The sequence below is a fragment of the Balaenoptera acutorostrata genome, chromosome 19 (genome assembly GCF_949987535.1).
Source record: "Balaenoptera acutorostrata chromosome 19, mBalAcu1.1, whole genome shotgun sequence".
In the NCBI taxonomy this organism is placed as follows: Eukaryota; Metazoa; Chordata; class Mammalia; order Artiodactyla; family Balaenopteridae; genus Balaenoptera; species Balaenoptera acutorostrata.
The window spans coordinates 52,379,883-52,404,329 of NC_080082.1; the positions used below are offsets into that span (position 1 = coordinate 52,379,883).

At 56.8% G+C, this 24,447-nt stretch overlaps 2 protein-coding genes across 16 annotated transcripts in view; one reads left to right on the top strand and one right to left on the bottom strand.

The window, feature by feature from the left end:
- Positions 1-7,707, top strand: part of SIPA1L3 (signal induced proliferation associated 1 like 3) — a 240,868-nt gene extending 233,161 nt beyond the window's left edge. For 7 of the 9 annotated variants that reach the window (XM_057534114.1, XM_057534115.1, XM_057534113.1 and 4 more), the window contains 3 exons: positions 2,243-2,378; positions 4,095-4,176; positions 5,461-7,707. In XM_057534114.1, coding sequence (XP_057390097.1) covers positions 2,243-2,378; positions 4,095-4,176; positions 5,461-5,604 — 362 coding nt within the window. In that variant the 3' untranslated portion in view covers positions 5,605-7,707. The other 2 variants (XM_057534120.1, XM_057534121.1) reach the window with 2 other exon arrangements.
- A 2,456-nt stretch (positions 7,708-10,163) lies between these two features.
- On the bottom strand, positions 10,164-23,134 carry DPF1 (double PHD fingers 1). 7 transcript variants are annotated; one of them, XM_057534386.1, is made up of 12 exons: positions 23,003-23,134; positions 17,302-17,462; positions 17,120-17,227; positions 15,581-15,708; positions 15,216-15,305; positions 14,743-14,821; positions 14,416-14,547; positions 13,466-13,516; positions 13,254-13,373; positions 12,038-12,150; positions 11,405-11,486; positions 10,164-11,269 (listed from the first exon to the last, which is right to left on the bottom strand). In XM_057534386.1, exons 1-12 carry the CDS (start codon positions 23,032-23,034, stop codon positions 11,199-11,201), a joined length of 1,167 nt encoding a protein of 388 aa, XP_057390369.1. In that variant the 5' UTR covers positions 23,035-23,134; the 3' UTR covers positions 10,164-11,198. The 7 variants fall into 7 exon arrangements, with proteins under 7 accessions (XP_057390369.1, XP_057390368.1, XP_007180099.2 ...); XM_057534385.1 differs by having other exon boundaries at positions 11,405-11,516; XM_007180037.2 differs by lacking the exon at positions 23,003-23,134 and adding an exon at positions 18,885-18,993.
- Positions 23,135-24,447: the final 1,313 nt, after the last annotated feature.

The window sequence follows — 24,447 nt, forward strand, 5'->3', positions numbered from 1 at the left end:
ACCGAGAAGGGGAAAGAAAAACCATGAGGGACAGCTGGCAGTCTCTGCCACTTCTCTCCCGTGTGACCTTGGGCAAGCGGCTTTACCTTTCTAAGCCTCAGTTCCCTCATCTGTGAAACCCTGACAGACAAGAACATATTCTTCTGGCTCATTTTTCATCTTTTAGGCCACAGCTTTGCTGTCCCTCCTCCAGGAAGCCTTCCCTGATATCCCTTAGTCTGGATCAGGCACCTCCTCTGGGCTCCTATAGCCCTGACCCCTCTGCCTGTGCCCTGGCTTTCTAATGATGGCAAGACCCGGGGCTGTCTCAGTCACCACTGGGTGCCCAGCATGGGTCTGGCACAGAGCAGGATCTGTTAAACCAGACCCATACGATACACATCCTTCTTATTTCCATGTGTGAGCCAGCCCACATCTGACAGGTGGCCCTGGAGGAAGCTCCTCCCTCTTTGCTTCCATTCATTGCTTCCATCCTGTCCTGCAGCCTCTCCCCAAGCCACGGGATGAAGGCAGTCAGGCCTCTGGGGTGGGGAGGGCATGGTAGGAGGGAGAGCGACAGAGAATACAAGGCCCGGCCTCAGGGATACCCCAGCCTTACGCTCCAGAACCAGTGGGGAGTGGCTGCCAGGCAGTGGCCCAGCGCTGCTATCCAGAGGCCCGATGAGCTCGGGGGTGGGGGGCACTTCCTGAAGGAGGTGACTCTGCAGCCACAGTGACGTTACGGAGCATCTCCTCAGCCAGCACATTACCACTTTACAAACATCATCTCTTCCGCTCTTCAGTCTGAGGGATGTATTCGGATCCCGTTTACAGATGAGGCGACTGAGGCTCGGCTGCCCCAGTCACCGGGCCAGATTGTACACTTCTCAGCATGCGCAGTGGGTCGTATGTTGGTTAAACCACAATAAGCTGTTTTTAAAAAGTAAAGGAGAGGAGTGATCAGGGGAATAAAAAAACCAAAGAGAGTGCAAGGGAGGGAACCAGAGTATGTTGAAAAGTGTTGAAACTGGCGATGGGTTCATGAGGACCCGTGATGCTCTTTTCTCTGCTTTGGGGCCTGTTTGAAACTGTTTATAGAAAAGTATTTTCGAAGAGAAGAAATATTGTATCCAAGATAGAAAACCACAGCTATAAAGGATGTTATTTAGAGAATTGGAGAAATTTCAAGATGACTATCTATTAGACAGTAATACCATATAAATGTTAAATTTCCTGAGTACGATGTTGTTTCATGATTATATAGGAGCATGTCTTTACTTTTTGGAGATGGGTAGTAAAGTACACAGAGATGAAGTACCAGGATGTTGGCAATTTACTCTCACATGGTTAGGGAATAAAATACACACACACACACACACACACGCAGAAAATAAGTGTGGCAAACCGTTAACAGTGGGTGGGTCTTGCGGAAGGGTATTTGGGTTTTCACTGCACTGTTCTTTGAGCACAGAGATATAAAGAGCACAGAGATGTAAAGGAGCCCGCCTTTGCCAGGTAGCGGTGCCCTCTCCCCACAGGGCAACACGCACCCCCTCCTCTGGTTGTTCACTCCCCACACATTCCATTGTCTGGCTGTCCTAGGGCTCACTCAGCCAGCTGCTTTTTGGATGCAACAGGACTGTCGCCAGTTCTTGCCATTGTAGAAGGATCACCTAATGGTCCCATCTGAAAATGCAGGCGCTCGGGCCCCTCCCCCAGAGCCAGTCACATGTCTGGGGTGGGACCCGGGAATCTTTGCTTTAATGGGCAGCCCCCTGAGATTTTTTTCTCTCTTCCGTATCCATGATATTCTGTTTCGCTTTCCTTTTTGCTTTTGAAGTTTCACATTCTCAGAACTAGGATGATGAATCCCCACGTCCTCATCACCCGGCGTCAACCCCATCCACTTCTGACCATTTTTTCCCCTACCATTTATTTATTGACGAAACCAGGTCACTTCTGCCCAATTTGGGTGGTCACTTCCCCACGCCGCAACTTAATTTCTTTCTCTATCCCTTGTATTTTGCATAAACTGGTCATCGGGTCTGGCGGCTTGCTCAGAATCAGGACAGGTTATTGTTGTTTGTGTCCTGATTTGGTTTGGTATTTTGGCAAGAATCCATCCTAAATGCCTGTGTGATCTCACCGGGGTGTGATTGGCAATGTCCTGGAGTTTCCAGGGAAGGGTTGGTCATTGGGGGGAGGGGGTGGTGTGAGGAGGAGCCGGGAGCCCTGCCGACCACCGCCCCCCTCTCCCCGGCAGTGCAAAGAGCCGTCTCGCTCTTCTCTCTCAACGACCCAGCTCTGAGCCCGGACATCCCGCCAGCACACAGTCCTGTCCACAGCCACCTGAGCCTGGAGAGGGGGCCCCCGACCCCCAGGACTACCCCTACCATGAGGTGAGGTTCCCTTCCCCCACGCTGGGTGAGAGGCCCCCTTGGCAGTAGCTGGGGGAGCAACCGCCCCTCTCACCTGACAGACTTCGGACTAATCCACGTGCTGGGGCCCAGCAGGGACCAAGTCGGGGTCAGCCCTGTGATCAGCCCTCAGGATTGTTTCACTTCCAACTTGGAAAATCGCTAAGTAGTGCCCCGCAGTCTCCCCCCCGCCCCCGGGCCTCTCGTCTGCCCCCTCTGTCTGCCCGCTCCCGGCCTTCAGCCTCCCGTCTGTCTGCCCCCGGGTCTCCTCCTCTGCAGGTTCCTAAATTATGCACGTGTTCCCCTGACATTTACCTCTCACTCTTCCCCGGCAGGCCCCGTGCTGGGCTGTCTGGGGACACAGTGGTGATGGAGGCCCAAGCCCTGCCCTCACGAGGCTTCCGGGGGAGGGAGGAGGACGGGGAGGCAGGCATCTCACATGTGTCATCTCACATGTAGTACAGCAGATTCAACTGCACCAGCTTGGCAGAAAATAGAACTACAAAGAGGGGGAGAGGATGGAAATGGCATGTTTGCATGTCCGTGGATTTCAGTAGTGCATTTCACACTCATCTGCACACCTCACCGTGCAGGGTTCTGTATACAACAGTCGTGCACTGTACTTTATGGGCAGTTCAAGCGATTTTCGAGGGTGGTTTTGACTCTCCTTGTTTTTTGCTTCACACAGTGGCTTTAGAACTCAACCTCCACCAAAGATTGGCCCCACTATAATAGCAGAGCTGGGTGGTTACAGATGGGGCAGCGCGGCAGGGGTAGGAGCAGGGTGGGTGTGGAAATGGCGGGACCTCCGGGCACGCTCCCGGACGCCTTTTGCCCTGAACTGATGACCTCCCTCCACCTGCCTCCTGTCTCCCCTTGTGGCTGCAGCTCCCCAGGATGCAGCACCAGCAGGGAGGAAAGGGTGGGAGAGGCGGGAGGGCCGAGTCCTCTCCCCTTCTTGGGCGGAGACCCCCCCCCCGTCTCCCTGTCGTCTGCTGCAGCCCACGCGCCCCCCGACCCCGGCACCCCTACCGGGTGTGTGCGTTCCCACGGCGCCCAGTGGAGCCTTCTCGGCTGCCCGCCCTCCTCTGCAGGGGCCGGGCGGGCCCAGGCCTGGGGAATCTGCACAGCGGGGGGGCCACAGGCTGGGGTCCTGGGTGCAGAGTCCCCGCCTGAGCCTGGGTTTCCCCTCTGTCCAGCGGGGAAACCACCGTCCGCCCTGTTAGGTGAGACCTCACGCAGTACAGGGTGGGCTCTCGGTAACGGGGGCTGTTATTGTCCGTATCGTTACTGGTCCTGTCCACCAGGCAGGCTCTCCCGTCCGTTTGCCCACTTACATGCCCCGTGTGCCGGAGCGATGCTCGGGCCTGCCGGGGGCTCGGTGGATGGGCGTGGGGGGGGTGTCCTTTGTACTGTGCCGCCTGAGGTGGTCATACGTGGGAGGAGTCTCTCCCAAAAGCACACGCATGGTCCATCCTCGGGAGGAATGCACACACGGCAGGCCTGGTGCTCCCACGACCCGCATCCACATCCACAGACGTGCCCTCGCCAGGTGGAGCGTGGCCTTCTCCTCCAGGCATCCCTTGGGACTCCAGCAAGAAAAGGGCTCCCCAGAGCCTCAGGGACAAGAGGGAGCCTGTATCCCGGGCTCCTCCCAGCTGTGGGCCTAGAGCCTGACCCCGCCCCCTGCCTTTCCAGTGAGGGGCCACCGCTGGATCTGACGGGCAAGGTGTACCAACTGGAGGTGATGCTGAAACAGCTGCACACGGACCTCCAGAAGGTAAGGCTGCCCAGCAGCCGCTTCACGTGGCACGCACCTCCCCACTGCACTTCCCGGACCCCCGAGGGTGGCGGGGGACAGCGAGGCTGAGGCACCCGTCCCCACCCACACCCCATCTCTTCTAGGGGAGGCCACCCAGCTTTGAATGTAGTCATGAGTGAAGAGTAAAAAGTGACAGTAGGGAAGGCCGGTAAAGCACGCAGAGAAACCCTCATACCCTCTTGGAGGGAGAATAAATTGGCCCAGCCTTTTTGGAGGGCAATCGGACAATATTTGTCAAAACTGTAATTGCGTACCTTGTCGACCCAGCAGTTTCACTGTGGGAACTTGTCCAACAGAATTTCAGGCACGGGCACAAAGAAACCCGTGAGCAAGGATGTTCACTGCTGCACCGCTGGTGATAAAAAATTGGAGCCAGTGCAGCTGTCCGTCAACAGGAGAATGGTTATATAAATGACAGGACACCCGTGCAGCGGAATGTTCTGCAGCCAATTAAAGTAGTAACAGAAATCTATATATTTACTAACATACAAAAGAAGTCCGGTAACTCAAGCAGAAAATTAAGCAAGTTGCAAAACCGTTTCCTAGAACATCGTCATACTTAAAAAATGTTTAACAGCTATGGGTCAGAGGGGTATCTAGAAGGCGACATTCCAGATTGTTCCTTGTACTTATCTCCAGGGTGTGGAAGAGTGAGGGGAAATAAGAGTGGAAGAGACTTTTCACTTGTCGTTTTATATATGTTTGGGTAAAAAGCCAAAAGGTGGCCGACTAGAACATGGGAGTCTCAAGCACAGGAGTCATAGAGGCCCAGGTTCAAATCCCACCCCACCACTTAATGCTGTGTGACCTTGCACAAGTCACTGCCTGAGCGTGTTACACTGTCCTGGAAGGGCAGCCCCGCATCCACATCCCAGCCCCCTACTTGCTGTGTGAGGTCTGGTCTCCTCTTCCAGGAAAATGGGGGTAACAACAGTCCCCAACCCTTGGATGGCTGTGAGGGTGGAATGAGGTGCTCCTAATTACAGTGACGTTTGTCAGTTACTGCACGTCAGGCTGTGTTCTAAGAGCTCAACATATGTGACCTCAGGGAGACCTCTCAACTGCCCCTTTCAGAGCGGAGGAAACTGGGGCCCAGACTTGCCCGAGGTTGCTCAGCTGTTGAGAAGCAGAGCTGGGATTTGAACCCTGGCAGCCTGGCTCTAAACCACGGCCTAGCAGGGCTCGCAGGCCCCGGGGAGCCATTCAAGGTGCGCCCGCTGATGGCAGCCCCCGCCCCCGCAGGAGAAGCAGGACAAGGCCGTGCTGCAGTCGGAGGTGGCCAGCCTGAGGCAGAACAACCAGCGGTTGCAGGAGGAGTCCCAGGCCGCCAGCGAGCAGCTACGCAAGTTCGCCGAGATCTTCTGCAGGGAAAAGAAGGAACTCTGAGGTGGAGAGGCGGCCACCTCCACCCCTCCGCCTGGGCGGACCTGGGGCTCCTGCTCTCCTCTCCTTCAGCCCGGCTTCTGGCTGCAGGTGTGACCGAGCTATGCAGCCAGGGCCCCACCGCCCTCCCGTGGACACGGACACTCGGGGTGGCAGTGGGACCTGAGGGAGGCCTCACCGGGCTGTGAGCTGGGGTCCGCTCCTGGCCCTCGAGCCCCAGAGTGTGATGACGTGGTCTCCGGCCTCCCTCTGAGCCGCCACCTGAGGTTCCTGGGGGCTGGGCCATGCCCACACTGCCCCCAGGGTCCCATCCTGCCATCCGCATCCAGCCTCTTCCTAGGACCAAGCCATTGGAAGCTGTAGGAAGGGGGTGGAGGGCAGGAGTGAGTCTCCAAACCCCACAGCTCCAGGAATCCCCAAACCGGGTTTCTTCACCACGTACAGCAGCGTCTGGGCTTATGGGGCCAAGACCCCTGCCTGAGAAATCACGGTGGGAAACCAGCCCGCTCTCCCTCACGCCCGGAGAGGTGCAGGCCGGCGTGGAAGCGGGCCAGGGCTCTTGGTTCCTGGTGCACTGGCTCCAGAAAGCATGGACATTGCCCCCTCCCTACCCTATCCTCCAAAAAGCAACCAGGAGCACTTTCTTAGAGTTTGACTTATTTTCTTGGGGGGTCCCAGGGTGGAGCGAGGAAACCCCAGCATCCAGAGTTAACTTCTTTGAGGGGGAAGGTATTTGCACGCTCGGGACCATTTCTCCAGTCTTTGTCTACCAGTCCCTTGACTGCCAGAGGCCACGGCACCTGGGCCCCTCCGCCTGCAAGCTGCTGACCCGGCCAGGCCCAGCGGCGGAGCCAGCACGGCCCACCCCTCCTCCTCCCCGGCCCCTCCCGGGCACCAGGAGGGGCTCCACGGAGCCGTCAGGTCCGGGCCGGAGGGAGGCAGCTTCCCTCTCCTCTCCGCTTTTGTTTCCCTTTGCAAAGCCCCTCGGCCCATCTCGTAGGCCCCGCAGTAGCAGCAGCAACGTCGGACACCGTCACTGTGCTCCCCGGGGAGCGCCTTGCTGTGCGAACCCCACAAGACGCTGGTTCTCTCAAGGCAATAAGGGGCAGCTTGCCAGGCAGCCAAGCCGGTGTGGTACTACGCTGTTCACCCAGGAAACAGTTTCTTTTTTTCCTTTAAAAACAAACAAACAAAAAAATATATATATATATATTTATTTTTTCATGTGGAGTTGCGCCAGAACAAGTCTGTACGGCCACAGTCTGTGGATTCCCCCAACCTCAAGCTGAGGATCGAGGCGCGTCCCCCGTGGGCTGGGGACGAAGGCAGGGTGGGCAGACAGGCCGGGGGGCCCAGCTGAGAGCAGCACGCTCCGGCCGGGGGCCAGCCCCATCCGGAGACCCCGCCGCCTCCTCTCTGGGGCCAGAAACCTCAGGGAAGGAGGCTCTGGGGACCGACCACACGGGACACAGACGTTGAAGGAGCAAGAGAAAAGGACCCTCGTCGTGCCTCCCTGCCATCACCCTCTGGCAGCACTGCAGCCCCGCGAGAAAGGCCCTCAGGTCTGCCATCTCCTCTCCCTCACCTGTGGTTTGCGAGGGGGGCCTGCCGGGTCCTCAGCCCTGGCCAACTACTGTGATGTCTCTGCCCCTCTTCCCGGGTCCCTTTTGGGAAGGGTTCTCCAGGACCACTTAACCACCCCACCCTTTCCTCAGACCTTAACCTGGGGCTCACCCCTCCCCCACCCGTTTTTGTTTGTTTGTTTTTTTAAGTTGTCTCCTCATATCTTCAGATCATTTGAATCATTTTGGGGACCTAATCATGTACATTGACAAGTGTAAATTATGATTTTGGGTTTTGTTGTCTGTTATTTCTAAAGGATCTCTGCAAAGCACATCTATTTAATTTGAGTTTGGTGTTCTATCTGATGGCTGAAGATAGCAGCAGGGTTTTCTTCTTTTTTTTTTTTTTCATATGTTGATTTGTTTCATTTGGATTTTTTTATTCTTTATTATCTCCCCCCAACCCCCCAGCCCCATCCCCGTCTTGAGATTTTCTGGCATGTTTCTGGAGGTTTTAAAGGAAATAAATGTTTCATAGAAGTGGCCTGTGTGTTCGCTAGCTGAGCAGCTGCCTGGACTCCCTGAGAAGCGGGTGTGATCCAGCGTCAGCCCCCTCCCCCGTCCCCCTCGTCCCAAACGCCGTCACCCCCCGATGCACGCACACACCCCTGAGAACCAGGGGGCACCATTCTCTTTTTCTTGAAACCCAAGTGACAGAAATCCAACACTCAGAACGTAAGAAATTTAGTGAGAGCGCGGAGTCCTAACCACTGGACCGCCGGGGAGTTCCCCCGGATGTAAGAAATTCTTAAGTTAAAAAGAGGGAGGTTTCACCTCAGAATTCATATACTTGAGGCCTAAAAGCCAGACCTGGCCCATGGAGTTGTGTTGGTTTTAAAATTAATGGTCAACTTTTTAAAATCTGGAGATGGTACAGAAAGAAAGCTGGATTTCGAGCTTTGTAACTCTGTCCTCTGCAGCAAGACTTCGAACTGAGGGGCCCCTGCCTCCTTGAGCCGGGCTGTCACCCCAGGCCACACCCTGCCGGTGCTGGCTTATTGGCACCACACCCGCCCTTGGTGGGAGTAGGCCTCCCTCTGCCAGTCAGCTAGTCGGTGGTTTGGAGTGGAGAGCAGCCCCTGCTTCCAGGCCCCGGGGGCTCGGGGAGAGGTGGAGGTGTCTTGGAAAGATACCGACACAGCCAGGGACCTCAGCCCCGGGCCTAGGGGCTCTCCTAGCTGGGAGCGGTCTTAAACTCCTGGCCCCAGATCTGCAGCTGCCCTGGTGAAACGCTTTTCGCAGTTTGACCCGGGGATCAGGGTCAAACTTATTTTCCAAATCTCGAAATTTCATGTGAGAATCCCAAGGTCCGGCTTCTGGTGGGAAGTCTAGGTCCAGCTCCACCTGGATCTGAGAAGCAGCCCCTCCTCCTGACAGGGCTGGCCTCACGGCTGGGGCTTTCTGGCCCACCTAGCCGTTTACCTGTGATGGAGTTTACTATTTCCGAGCTCAAACCTGATGCTTCTGTAACCTAGACTCTCCCGCACACACACACCCGCCCCACACACAAAAAAAATCTTTTTCCAGAACGGGTATCTTTTTTCCAGAGGAGGTGGACCAGCTATTTCCACATCTCCTAAAAATTCTAGAGTGTTCCAGACACTCTCCCTGTCTCCGCCCTCCCTGAGGCCCCATCCTCAACCCGTGCTGCCCTCCCCCCTCCAGCACAGAAACGGTGGAACAAGCTGTTCTCACATCCTCTCCTGGCGCCTGTGACACACACCAACTTCCAACACCCCACAACTCGCACACGCCAGCCTGCGCTCTCGCCTGAACTGTGCCCTGCTCGTCCCTGCCCCATCTTGCCCCAGTTTTCCACTTGCTCTGCCTGTCACCCTCTCGCTGGCCCGGGCGCCCTCCTCGACCCTCCCCCAGTCTCCTCTGCCTCCCACCCCGCCTCTGGCTCTCCCCTCACCCAGGCTCTGAATCCCTTCCTGCTTTTGGCTCTCTCCAGATTTTTCTATTGTCTCCCTAAATTCTTTGTGTCCTCTCCCCTGAAATCTCATCTCTGTGTCATTGTCCTAGGACTTCGCCTGTGCTGGGTCCTAACTTCATCTCTCTCCCCAAATGTGCCTCCCCCCTCTTATTCTCTCTTCCGCTCTCCTATTTTACGTGCCCTGGTTCCCTGCCTCCCCACATGGAATCTCTTCTGCTTCTCTCTCCAGATCCCTGTACTTCCTCCTCTGTCTCTCCCCATGTGTCTGCTGTTTTTTATTACTATTATTGCCTCTCTCCCACTAAATCATCTCTTCTGTCCTCTTCCGCCGTAATTCCTCTGGCCTTCTTCATCTACATCTCTCTCCAGGTCTACGTCTTCCCTCTCCTGCTCTTTTTCTCATTCTCTATAAATGTGTGACTCCTGTCTCTCTCCTGACTGTTCTTGTGTCCTGGTTCTCACTCCTCACCTCACCTCACCCAAATCTGTCTTCCTCCTAATGTCCCTGGATCTATATCCCATTGCCCATTCCCCTGTTCTTTGCCCCACATCGGGATAGGGAGATCCAGGTGATGTCTGGGTGTAGGATGAGGCGCCCCTGGCACCCCGATCCCTACCGCAGCCCCGAGGGGAGGGGCCCACCCCCAGTCTTCATCTTTCCATCCCTTCCCTTCCCCCAGTCCCCAGCTTCCCGCCTCCCTCCTCACTGCTTCCCCGTTGCAGCTGCAGCAGTCCGTTGCCAGGGCAACCACAGCTGGCTGGGTGGGAGCCCCCTCCACCCCATCCCCCCCCTTCTCCTTTCCAGCGAGGCAGGGAGGAGCTGGGACAAAGCCAGAGAAAGGCGGGGTGCAGAGGGGAGCTGGAGGGAGATGGACGTAGGGCCAGCTCCAGCTGTTAACCTCGGTTGCTTCTCCCCCAGTGAGGCCCCATCTCCCCTTCTTGGTGACGCCCCAAACCAGCCTGGAGAACGAGGCAGACGACGTGGGCAGAGGGGTCAGGCCCAGTTTAATACACGGAACAAGTTAATTCACAGCAGAGGCAGGCAATAAAGGAGACTCGTTTACAAGGGGGGACACGCCTGGATTGGGGGAGACCCCCCAAACCCACCACCTCCCCCACTTGCAGTCTCAATTTCCCTTTTTTTTTTAAACCCGAACAACAAACACACACAACCACAAGAAACAACCACGCCCCCTTGCGACCCGAAAATGGCCAGCGAGGGTGGCAGGGGGCAGCCCGGCCAGGCCGGTAGGGAATCGGGGCGGGGGGAGGAGGAAAATCTAGTCCGTTGCAGAGTCTGTGCTTCTCATTCCAGCAGGCGCTGGGCAGGGGCCCGCCTTGCCAAGGCAGGCACGGAGTGGGCTCGGGGCGGGGCTCTCAGGGAGGGAGCAGGAACGGAGTTCAAAACCGTGGTTCACATCATGCAGTATCCACAGTGGGCACCAAGAGAGGGCGGGGGGTGGACACCACACCCACCTGCCCTGGGCACAAGGGGGGAATGGTGCCCACCTTGGGTGGGGAGGTGGGAGAGCTGCAACTCCAGGGACTGGGGGGGAGGAGCCGCCAGGCAGGAAACTGGCGGAGACTGGTGCCCAGTAGATGCGCTCAGCAGTGCCCCCTCCACCCAGCCAGACCTTATAGGACTCTTTGTTATATATTAATTTCTTTTTTTTTTTTTTTTACTTTTTGACTTTTTCTTTAGAAAAAGGCTTTGTCCGTGCCCCCAGCTGGCATCCACCACCCCTCGTGCCCGCCCAGAGGCGGGGTATGGCTTTGAGGGGAGCAGAAGCCCCTGGTGCCCATTTGCGAAGGGGTGAGGAAGGAGGGAGGAAGGGAGAGGACCCTGCTGGGCCCACCAACCCACAGGGCAAACATTCCACTTGCACAGAGGGGAGGGGGTGGCCCAGCCCCCTCTCAGGCTCCCCCCGCCCCCCGGCCCCTTCCACTGTGGGGCATTAAGGATGGGGAGAGACTGGAGGAGCTCCAAGAGGCAGGTAGGCAAGCATCACCCCAGAGGTCCAGGTGAGCCAGAGCCAGGCCTAGGTGAGGGTGATGTAGGCAGAGGCCTTCTCTTTCAGGTGCCGAAGACAGAGGTGACAACTCCAGCTCCCTGTGGCGAGGCCGGAGGACAGGGAGTTAGGCCCAGGTCTGCGCAGGGCTGCCCCGACCCCCTCCCACCCAGCGGACAGCAGGAAGACCACTGTCCAACACCGCACCCCCGTGTCGGGCCCTCCTCTTCTCTCACCTTCCGGGGGCTCCGCCATGGGGGGACTCAGGCAGTACATGTGGTAACCCCGATCGCAGTCGTCACAAAACAGCAGCTGGTCCTGGGAGGTGAGACCCGCCCAGCTGGCACCCTGGGGGCACGGGTACCAGAAACCGGGGTGGGGGGCGGGGGCAGGGGCCAGGTCAAAGGGGCTGGAGGAGGTGGTCCCTTGCAAGACAAAGGGCTCTGAGAAGGTCATCTTTGCAAAACCCTGCTGGGCGACGAGCAAAACACCCCTGAGGACTGTCAGTTTGCCGTTTGTAGTTTAGGTTTTATAGGATTCTGTGGAACACTTAAAATGACACGGAGATGGTCTGGAAGCCATGGACGTGGGTTCAGGTCCCAGCCGTACCATTTTCCTGGCTGGGTGACCTTGGGCAAGTCTAGTCCCCTCTCTGAGCTCGGTTTCTTCTCTGTGAAGTGGGAACAAGATCACCTACCTCAGGGCAGTTGGAAGGAGTCAGAGAGTGAAGAGTATTAAGTGCCGGGCTCAATTAATGGACACTAACGATAGTCATAATACAGGTTACTGGTGTTCACCAGGGAGGGGGCTCCAGGGAAAGGAGGCCGCCTGGGGGCATGTCCCGGGGAAGGGGGCGCGTGGGCACTCACGTCGTTCTCCGAGGTGCCACACAGGCTGCAGGACTTGCACTCGATGCACTGCCAGCGGTAGGTCCGCACAGCTGCCGTCATGTTCACCGTGAACTGTAAACACGAGGGGTGTCCTGGGGGCCAAGGGGCAGGGATGCGGTTAGGGGTCATCGTGCCCCTGGTGGCTGCTGACCCCCGGGGAAGCAATGGCTCAGCCCCCATCCCTAGCTCACAAGGCCCACAGCCCGACCCCACCCAGCCCACGGTGCCCAGAGCCTGTCCCGCAGGCAACGCTGCCCTGGCCACCAGTCTCCTACCCAGCCACCATGGCAACCACACTCTGCTCCCCAGGACACCATGGCAACCGCATTCCATTACCCACGGTGCTGTGGCAACCACTTTCTACCACCCACAACACCGGGGCAGCCGTGTCCTCTTAACCACCGTGCTGAGGCAGACACATGCCATTACCCACAGCAGAATGGCCAGCCGGTTCCACTAACCGCAGTACGTGGCAACCACAGTCTCCCAGCCACAATGCCATGGCAACTGCCTTCCACAGAGGGGTCCCCACGCCCTGGTTCCCTGCAACCCAAGCCCATTACACACGATGCCCCAGCAACCACACTGTTAACCAACATGACCGTGCAGGGTGCTAACCCACTGGTCAACCCACCACCCCAGCACAGATGTGCAGCCACTACCCCAGGCCACAACAACCACCTTCCACTACACCCAATCGCCATGACAACCATATTTCACTACCCATAATACCATGACAACCACAATTCATTAGCCACCGTGCTGAGGCAACCACAGTCTATTACCCACAAGTCCACCTTGGGAAACCACAGTCTATTAACCACAACTCCATGGCAATGGCAAGTGCCCTCTGTGATCCACAGCACCCAGGCAGTGGCAATCCATTGCTCGCTATCACAGCCCACTTCCCACGATGTTTTGGCCACCATCTTTCACTGTTCCCCACGCCAGATAAGCACATGCCGGTACCCACAATGCCATGACAACCACATCCCATTGTTCCCAGAGCCTCCCTGACCCCACTCAGTTTCCCACAATCCTCAACAGTTGAGTCGGCTGTTTATCCTCAGTGCCCCTGGGATGCTCTGCATCCCCCCCCACCAGTCCTCTCACTCCTCTGCCTTCTCTCCTCCAGATCTGGACTCCTGGAGTCCTCTCCACCGCAGCCCCCAGAAACCTCAGGTGGGGGCATCACCTGATCGCCCACAGTCGGCACAGGAGATGAGGTCCTCGGGACACCCCGTCTTCTTGGAGCCACCCAGGCAGAAGTCACAGTAGCCGTTGGGGATGACAGTGCCATCAGGTGCCTTCTTGGCTGAAAGAGAGCAGGCAAGGGTTGGCATGGGCAGGCAGGGACACTCAGTCAAAGGCTGCTGCAGAAGTAGGGGCAGAGGGAGGCGTCCCTACCTGTGTGTTTCCTCTGTGCCTCAGGGACCCAGGCCAATTCTTTGTAAAACTCTGGGGATGGGGGGACAGAAAGAGGGGCTCTCACCATAGGCAAGGCTCCACCCTGCCCCCAGCCTCAGCCCCAGGGGTGGACCCCTTCTCCAGGCATGGAGGAGGTGGGGAGAGGGAGCAGCTACCCCAAGCTGTGGCCAGTAGCAAAAGAGAGTTGGGGGATCCCAAATAATTCTCATCAGGACCCCCCCAACTCTTTGAGGACAACTGATACGTCCTCTTTATTAGGTAAAAACTTGGCAGATGCAGCTTTAGGAAGAGCCCCCTGCTTCCCCGCCCATACACACTTCTACCAGACAGCACCCCCCCCAGCTAAGCCCCGACTAAATAAAAATTAGGTGGACACCACTGGCTGAGATCTGGTATGGAAACAGACATTCAGAAGGAAAATTCTGAACGCAGAGGTGCCTCGGTGTGTGGTGGGGATGGGATGAAGAGACTGCCCTCTCCCGCCGAGGGGTGGGTGGAAAGATGGTTTTTCCACTGGCAGAGCCTCCCCCCAAGCCTTCCCCCATCCCTCAGCTGTCAGGGTTGGCACCGGACTGGCATGGGCGGTCGCCAAGGGTTCCCAGGCCACGGACCCTGCCCCTCGGCCAAAGCTTAGCAGAGAAGGGAGAAAGGGAGGCAGGGAGGGAGGGGAGTCATCTATCACCCCCCCTCCCCAAGCTCTAATTGAAACAATAAATCAGACCCAGAAATATTACGCCCGGCCAGGAGCGAGGGAGAGATGGTTGGTTGCCATGGCAACCTCAGAGCCAGCATCCCCCATGGTTGGTGGGGGGAGGGGACCGCTGAGCTGGAGATTTTCCAGAAATGTCTAATGTGCCCCCTCCCTCCCAGGCTCCTTAGCCCCCACTCCCAGGGCCCCTCACCACCCCACGCCCTGCCCGCCTGCTCACGTTTATGGTTGTTTTTCCGGTGGAAGGGCAGGGCGTGGCGTTCGGCGTTCTCCTCCCCCTCCTCCTCAGCCAGGTGGGTGTGGGTGTAGTGGTAGCTGAGCCCTGGCCGGTTCTTATACCGTTTCCCACAGACTGGAGAGTGAGCAGGAAGGGCCGGTCAGCCCTCCCAGCCCGCCTCTGCCCTGGCCTCCAGGATCACACCTCCACCCTCTGCCAGAGGCCTGAGCATCCCCCAACCAGGGTCCAGAACAGAAGGGAGGGGGCCAGGAGGGGAGAGGTCTCTGGGCCCCACTCTCTCTCTCTTCCCCCCTCTTCAGAAAGACTCACTATCACAGACATACGGCTTGTCTCGGTCCTCCAGGGAAGCGGTGTCCTGGCGTTTCCGGAGACCCCCGATGCCATATGCCTAGGGGAAAAGTCATGAGTGAGGGGCCAAGAAAGGGAGGGAACTAAAAGAATTTTCATCATTTGGGCCTGAAAGTCAAATCACAGCTCTGCCACTTCCTAGCTGTGGGCCTTGAGTAACTCCCTTGATCTCTCCAAGGTTCAGTTTCCTCATCCGTGACACAGGTATGAAGCTAGTTCTAACCCACTGTACAATCTCTGTTTTGCAAATGGTTTAATAGACCCAAGCCTCAATTTCCTCATCTGTAAAATAGGTATAAAAATCCCCTATCCCTTCAGGCTGCTCTGGGGATTAAATGAGGTCAAACTGGGGCAGGGTCTGAACATTGTACATACTCAATAAATGGGATCTGCATTGAGCGGAGGAGTGATGGAGAGAAACTTTGGAGTGATACCTTTCCTTTGGCCCTGTTCTTCCTCCTGGGAATGTCATCCTCCAAGTCTTCCACTTCAAGATCATGTGGAAACTCCAGCAGCTGCTGTTTCTGGGCACCAGGAGAAGGGAGATTGGGGTTAAGAAAATGGGGTATTGTTCTGCTTTGTGGGTGGGGCGGCTCTGGGCGGACTGGAGACTGGGGGTGTCAGGGCAAGTCAGGAGGTCTTCCAAAAAGAGATGACGTGTGGAAGAATAGAGACTTAGGATGCCCAAAGGCCCTAGGGAGCCAGGGGAGATTTCAGAGCAGGAACAGGATGGGCCGGGGCAGGAGACAGGGGTGAGAGGGCAGCTGTGGCCCCTGGCGGGGGGGTGGGGGGATCCTACCTGGCAGTCCATAATGGTCTCCTCCTCCTTCAGCTCTATCTTCTTCTCCCCTGTCTCAGCACACAGCAGAGCCTCAAGGACCGGCCCTTCTGGGAGGCCGCCCTCCTTCTTCAATGGCGCCTCACAGTCTGGGGACAAGGGAGGAGGGTGTCAAGTGGAGAACGTGTCCCTGGAGGACTCCTCAAACTGCCCAGATTGGAGAATCATGCTCTTTGCTAGAGGGAAGAGGCTTTCCCACACTCAACCAGCAACAGACTCAAAGATTCAACCATACACCCTTCCAACAATACTTCCATACATCCTTTCCAAGGATGCCCAGACCCTGGGGAAGACACAGCCAGACCCTCAGAGCCACTTGGACACACTCAAGGGGAGACATGGCCAGACCCTCCTATATAACTACATACATACATACATGTAGGAGACCCCACCCAGACCCTCACACCTGGAGAGAACAGACACTCAAACAGGACACACATGGACATACACAGGGGACATACATACAGGTCATCTGAGACAGCCAGACACACAAAGGAAGAGATACACCCAGACACTCAGATATACCCAGACACAAGGAGAAGACATATCCAGACCCTTGGGTACACTGGCACACCCAGCAACACTCCAAAAGAGAACATTAGACCACCAGATATACCCAGACCACATGGGGAAGACATAGCCAGACCCTACCAAACCCCTGAACATACTTAGGGGAGATAGACACACCTAGAGAGAGTCACTCAGGTGGATACACATACACACAGGAGAGAGAGACAGTCCCTCCAATACACATGGACCCACACAGATCCTTGGATATGCCTGGACAGGGGAAGAGAGACAGCCAGTGACTCTAATAGTACTGGACACATTCAAGAGAAGTGATAAAACCAGACACTCAGAGCAGCACACACGTGCAAAAATACATCTAATACACCAGACAGACACTCAGGGAAGAGATTCTCCCAGACATTCCAAAGCATCTGGCGCTCAAAGGAAGAGAGAGCCGGACCCCCTGATACACCCACATCAGGAACTCCTGGACACTCTGATAGACCAGCCACACAAGTGGAAACAAACCTTCTAATACACTTGGACACACCTGAAGAAAGACACAGACACGGAGATACACTCTATTACAAAGGGAAAGAGTTACAACCTGACACTGATACATCCAGACACACTCAGACAAACACAGGAAGCAATACAGTCAGATACTCTGATACATCCCAGCTCACAAGGGAAGAGATACAAAGACTGGATACACCTGGACACACATAACAGATACCACTCTGTCCTGAAATACGCCTGGGCCCAAGTAGGATAAGATACAGTCCAAAGCTCAGTCACTCAGGGAAAACTGGAGAATCTCCGGACGACACCCAGACACACAACGGCAGACACAGCCAGCCACTCAGACACTGGCTAGGAGGGAAATAAAGGCGAATGCTCAGAGGCACACCGGCATCACCACACACTTATCAGCGTGTGCTGTGGGCACCCATGGGGGCCACCGAAGGCACAGGACGGAGCTCCACCCACCAATCTTGTACTCGCAGGGCCGAAGTCTGGGGTCTTCCAGGATGTTGAGTCTCCGTTTCTTTCTCCAACAGCGGGCGGGGTAAGTGTAGATCTGTCCCGGGGCCAAACCTGGAGTGAGAAGGGCGGTAAGAACGCGGCCGCGAAGCCACCGCCCCGCCCCACCCCCAACCTCCCAGCCGTACCCGGGCCGCGGTGGGTCTTCTCCATCCAGATGTAGCAGTTGTTCTGGGCCACGCCGGTCTGCGAGTCGAGGAACGGCAGGCGCAGGCTGCGCTCGGCGCACAGGCGTGCGTTGTAGCTGCGGCAGTGCTCGATGGCTTCTCGGTAGAAGTCCTCGCCTAGGCTGCGAGGGGCGGGTAGGCGGGCGGGCAGCTGTCAGCAAGGGCAGGCGCACCGGGTCGCCCGGCACCCCTCCCCCAGCCCGCCCGTGGGGAATGGGTGGGCCGACTCCTCCAACCTCACCTCTCCCCCGCTGTCGTCGCTCCTGGACCCAGGAGCCCCCAACCCGGGACTCAAGCAGGCCTTGAGCCAAGGAGTGGATACACACAGTATAGAAACAGATAAAAATACACCGGGACCCATCCATACAGGCACATATCCAAATACACAACACAAACAAATCGCACATAGTCACTCAGGATTCACACACAAAGAGAGACATATCCCAAGACTCACAAAGGAGAAACAGACACATCTCACATATGTGCTCACACAAACATCTACTGAAAAACACAAGTATCTCAAGTCCCATAGTGTAGAAGCAGACAGATCACACACATATACATGCACAAATATATATATCACATATCCAAAGACACACAACATAAACAATCACCCACACAAAGACACACAACATGCAAACAGATGACACACCACACACAGATACATCCACTTACTCATGCATCCAAAGACACACACAGATACACAAATGTTAAAAAAGAAAAAATGTTAAAAACAAACTACCCACATATGCACTTACACACATATCCAAAGACACAACACAAACAAATCACACACACACACACACACAATCCAGATACACTATACAAAGAAATCACACAGATTCACACAGGATACACACACACATTCACGAAGATACACAATATAGAAACCAACACCTAAAATACCACATACTCAAACACACAAAGATACACACATACACAACATAGAAACAGACAAATCCACCCATAGTCACAAAAATTTGCACATAAATACATGCATACCTACATATCCAAAGACACAGAACATAAATGATGCACAGTTTCAAAGGATATGTACACACACTCAAAGACCAAAATATCCAAAGACACCTAGTGTAGAATGTGAAAGAAATTAAATACATATCCACACACATATCCAAAAAAAACCCAGAACCCGAACAAGTGACACACACTCCACAACCCAAGACAAAGGTAGTGTGGGCTTCACTCAAGTTTACCAAGGCCCCCGGGCCCCCAGGCCATTTCACCCTCTCCCCAACCCCGGGGGTCGCAGGGCGGGACATGACCCCCTTTCCCGAAGAGGGCGCCAATAGGGCTCCGAGTTCCCCATACTCCGCGCTCCTCCAGGAGCAGCGCGTCGGACACGGTTCTTGCCAGAGACCCACATTCACACACATTCGCAACCCCGCGCAGCCCGGCCCACGGTGACAGCCCCCCAGACACACCATCGGCCCCACCCCCAGCCGCCACACACACACACACACACACACGCCCGCGCAGACCCGCTCGCGCGCCCTCCCCTGCCTCCCGCCGGCCCGCAGCACCTCAGGGGGCCGGGGATGACCGTGGCCATCTTGCTCCCAGGGTCCTGCCCCCAGCAGGTCCCCGCCGGGCCGGTCCTCCCAGCGCTCGGGCGGGCGCTGAGGCCGCCCATCCATTCATTCCCGGGGGGCGGGAGCACCGGGACCACAGCCAATCAGGGTGGCGGGGTGGGCCCACCCGGGCCATGCCGGGAGTGGTAGTTCCCCGCCCGGGGCTCTCGGGACCCCGCAGAGAAGCGGGTCAGAGGTGGGGCCGGAGGCACGCACAGCCACTCACGCGCGCTCACTCATGCACACCTCTTGAGTCTCACACATGGGCCTACACTCACCCATGCACACCTGGACTCGCACACACCCACACGCGGCAGCTTACACACACATTCACACGTATACTCACAGCGTCCCACGCAGACTCACGCACACTCCCTCTCCCACACCTTCGCACAGACTCACATACATTTACACTCACACAAACACTTCAGTGCCAGGAGACTTAGAGACACCTTACAGGTGCCCACACGAACGTCCCACCAACGCGTGGCTCACTGACACCGCCCCCTCCCCCTAGTCCCTCCTAGCTCGGGGGAACCCTCTCCGGTCCCCCTCGGAGCTGTCTCTCTCACAGGGACCCCGCCCTACTCAACCCCTTCCCAGGCCTGACAGCAGCTGTGCTAGTTAGGAGATATAGCCACACCTCCTGGGTTCAAATCCTGGCTATGCCACTTGGTGGCCGTGTGACCTTGGGCAAATGACTTAACCTTTCTGGCCTCAGTTTCCTCATCTGTAAAATGCAGATGATGGCTCATTGGATTATTGTGAGGATTAAATGAGTAAGCATGGGTAAAGTGTTTTAAAAGTTACCTGGCAAGTAGTAGGTGTTCAATAAATTCATTCATTCCACAAAGAGGACCTGATATGTACTAAGATGTAAAATGGTGATAGCTAAACATTATTAGAAAGAATAATGCTGGGCACATAATAGATGCTTAATAAATATTTGTTGAATAGCAATATACTGAGTAGCCACCATGTGCCAGGCACAGTTCTTTAACAGAGATTAACTCACTTGATCCTCATCCTGACCCTCCGGGGTGATATTATCATTACACCCATTTTCCAGATGAGGAGGTGAAGTCACATGCCCTCAGCTCCTGGTGGCTGTTTGAAGGTGGGACTAAGAGAAGGATTCACTCACCCAGATGTCTGTACCCAATTGGTCACCTCCTTTCTCCCACTGTCACCCACACTGACTCTACCCTAAGGGATGCCCAGAGAGGGAGCTGACCTACCAAGTCACAACAATCACCAAGTCCCACGCACACACACCTGGAACACACCCCCCCCCACCCCATCCAAAGTTCGTGTTCAAGTTTGAGCCCTTGCATGGATGAAAACGCCCACCAATGTCCTTGTCCACCAGGGGGCTCTCCAGCAGACAGAAGAGGCATAAGAGCCTTCACCTCTTTTGTCACTTGACACCCCCACCTCACCCTGGTGAGAGAGAGCCCCTCAGGGTGTTCCACACTCATGGTCACTTCTGGACACACACACACACACACACTCCTCTAGTCTTAGACCCGTTCTACAGGCTCTTCCCCATCTCCCCCAGGTAAGGCCTTGACCTCCCCCTACCCGAGCCCAAACAGCAGGGAGTGGGTCTCTACTTCACATCTGGCCTAGAGCAGATGGCAAGGGGAGTAAGTCCTCACACTCACTCTGGCCTCCAGGTCCCTACAGTGGCCACCCCATATCTCAGCCACGGTAAGCCCTGCCCCGCTCCTCCCAACCGGCCAGCTCAGCTCAGAGTGCCCTTGCCACCTTCCTCTCTCACCTTCCACCACCCTCACAGATCTTCCAATATGCCCTTACACTTTCTCCCCACACCTCTAGCCTCAGACCCCCCGCTCACTTCTGCCCCACCCCAGAACCTTTGCATCAGTTTTGGTCAGCTTGGAGCCTGAGTGTAGAACACTCCATCACTTCCCTGGACGCCCTTGTCCACCAGCACAATTTGACCCACAGCTGACATTTGGAGAGGGGTCTCCCTTCCCTTCCTTACCCCTAGTCACCTTCAGAGACCCCTCTCCCACACTTGAGCTCCCCTGCCCAAACAATCCTCCTGTCCCCATCCCCCAGCGCCCTGTGTGGAAACTGGACCACAAATGAAATCAATATTGATACTACCAATAATAATCACTACATTCAGTCAGTGTCAGGCTCAGTACCAAGTGCTTTACAAACATCACAGCAACACCATGAGGTAATAAGAGCTGTTATGATTCCCCAATTCACAGGTGGTAACACTGAGGCTTGGGGCCCCGGGGGGGGCAGGGGGGCAGGAAATTAGTGCTCAAGATGGGGTTTGAATGATGCAGGCAGCCAGAACTGAGAGCTGCACCCTCCACCTCCCACTCCCAAGGGGATTTGACTCGCATTCTCTCAGGAGCCAGTCCCTGCCCTCACCCCTGCAGACCCCTAGGAAGATGAGAGCAAAGAAGGGTGCTGGCACTCCCACCTCCAAGCTTACTCTGGCCTTCAGGTCCCTGCAATGGCTGCCCCATACCTCTTCCAAGAGGTCCGGGCCGGGGTCAGAGTGAGGATGTCTGGATACCTATAGATCCACCAACCTGCACAGGAACCCCGTCCCAGCCACTTTGAGGGTGTCCCTCATAGGGGAGACAAGTCTGTGTGGAAGACTTAGAGTGAAAGGGAAGCAGAAGTGTTGTCACCGTTACACACCATTTCACGCTGACCCCAGCCCCGTACACGCCCTCCAAGCCCTCTTTGCCCACCGCAAAGCCACACGTGTAGGCGCGTGTCTGTAAGGTCCGGCCCCCTCCTCTCCCAACTCCCCCCCCACCAGAAACCAGAAGCTACTGGGCGCCTTCGGTCCGGCCACCTGGCACAGCCTTTCTGGAGGGCGGGGGCGGGGGATGGGGGGCGCCCCCGGGCCCCTCTCCCCACCTCCACCCCCCAGCACAAGTTGCTCAAGGTCAAGGTGGCGGGTGCCAGGGGTTGGGGGAAGGGTGGGGGAGGTCGCCCAGGCCCCTTTGTGCGGCGCCGCGGGCGTTCGCCCTCCGCCTCCTCCCCACCAGGCCGGGCAGGAGGGGGAGGGGAGTGCCGCGCACGCCAACCCGGGAGGGAGAGCGGGAGCGGCCGCGCGCCTGTCACTCCCAGCCCGCTGTCACCGCCTGGCGAAGGGGGGTGGGGAGCGCTGGGACCCAGGAGTTCGGGATCCCGAGGGGGGAGCGAGAGAGATGGAAAGAGAGGGAAGAAGAGAGGTGGAGAGAGCGAGGGATGTCTAGGAGAGGTGAGGGCTGGAAGAGAGCTGGCTTTGAACCCAGGCGTCCAGGATCCCAGCCACTGGGCCCGGGAGGACGCTAACACTCGGAGGAGGGACGCGGACAGGGAGAAAGGGAGGGAATCCCCGGAGGCTGAGGGCGCTCCCAGCACCCTCTCCCGAGGCATCTAGTCCCCAAGGGGATAAGAGATGCTCTCGTTAGATGTGTACGGGAGGAGAGAGGGAGGGATCCCACGGTCTAAGCTGAACGGGGCGTCGGGGCTTTAGGTCCTGAAGACCCGGGAAGGAAAACAGCAGGGATCTAATCGGGGACCCCCGACGTCTCAGCTCCCACCCTGCGGCCGCGCGGACCAAGGTCCCCGAGATAGAGGGGGGGAAAGAGAGAAAGATGCTTTGATGAGGGGAAAGGGTGGTGGAGACCCCGGAGACTGAGGTCTGCACTTAGGCGTACGTACTCCCAGCCCCAGGCAGGGGCAGGCCCGGCGCCCCCAGAGACTCGGAGGAGGAGAGAGGGAGAAGGAGGAGAGGGAAGCCCCTACCCCCACTCTGGGTGGGGAAACGGCCTCCGCCACCCCCCAGCTCGCGCCACATTCCTTCACTGACAGCGACAAAGAAGAGGCGCCCCCGCGACCCCCGAGGGGTTCCCGCCCCCAGCCCCAGGGGGCGACAGGGGGTGGCGGGCCCCCCCAGGGGAGGGGGGGCAAGCTGGGGGCCCACATTCAACTGCCATCCGCCCACTGCGTCCCCCTCCCCAGCGAGGGCGGGGGAAGGGTTCGGGTAGGGGGCGGGATGGAGGGACGTGGACGGCGGGGACACTCACGACTTGAGCGGGTTCTGAATGGCGGTGGCCATGGCCCGCTCGGCTGGACCGCCTCCGGCCCGGGGCGCCGCTGCCGCCGCGCGCGGGCCCAGCCCGGCCTGCGCCGCCCGCTCTGCCGCCCAGCGCGCTACGATTTCATTCATTCTTGGGGCTGCGGCGCGAGCGGAGCGGGGCGGGCAGGGGGCGGGGCTCGGCCAATCCCCTCACCTCCCGGCGCACGACGGGACGTGGAGTCTAGGGGCGCTCGGCGGCGCCCGAGGGCGCCCCTGTCCGGACTACACGTCCCAGGGGGCGTCGGGAGGACCGCACGCCCATTGGCTACTGGGGATACAGGGCGGGGCTGGGATCGCCCCAAAGCATCCTTTCCCCTCCCTGGGGGTGCTCCATCCCCATCTCGGGCTCTCCATCCTGCAGGCACCGCGGGCGCGCAGGAGAAGGTGGTCCCTGGCTTCTGGGTCTCCCCTGGGTATGTGGATGACCCCAGGGTCTGTCGTGTATTCTTGCCTTTGCCTACTTGTCTGGGTGTCTCTTCTGTGTAAGCCAGTCTGTAAACAAGCACAGGGGTTAATCAATGCCTTTGTTCATTTATTAAGTGCCTGCTATGTGCCAGGCACTCTTCTAGACACTAGGGATACAGCGTGACAAACAGGCAAAGTTGCTGCCCTCAAGGAGCTGACCTTTTAGTGGAGGAAAAAAGATGATAAACAAACAAACAAACTGATCATTTTAGAGAGTGATAAGCATTATAAAGAAAGTGGCTGCTCTGAGGAGGTGACATTTGAGCTGAGACCCGAGAAGCTGCCACCATGCAATGGGAGGGGAAGGAGGAAAAGCTTGGCAAGTTCAAAGATCAGTGGGAAAGCTAGTGTAACAAGCAGAGTGTGTGGGGGGAGGCGGGGAGGGAGACAATGTTAGGGAGACAGCAAGGATCCAGATCATGTAGGGCCTTGTAGGCCATTATAAAGAAAATGGATTTTGTTCTAAGTGCAATCAGTCATCCTTGACTCTTCATTTTCACACACACCCCAAACCCATCAGCAAATGCTGTTATCTCCACATTCACAGAATAGATCCAGAATCCACCCACTCTTCTCCCTTCACAGCCTCCATCCTGGTACTGCTCCCCTTTTGCTCCCCCATGGACAGTCCATTTCTATTCTCTCCAGGGCAGCCAGAGTGAGCTGCTTAAAACAGCTGGCATCACACATGCGCTCTGGCTCAAAACCTCCAGTGGCTTCTTTCACACTTTTTAAAAATATATTTATTTATTTATTTGGTTGCTCCGGTTCTTAGTTGCAGCAGGCAGGCTGCTTAGTTGCAGCTCGAGGGCTCTTTAGTGGTGACATGAGAATTCTTAGTTGTGGCATGCATGGGGGATCTAGTTCCCTGACCAGGGGTCAAACCCAGGTCCCCTGCATTGGGAGCACAGAGTCTTAACCACTGCA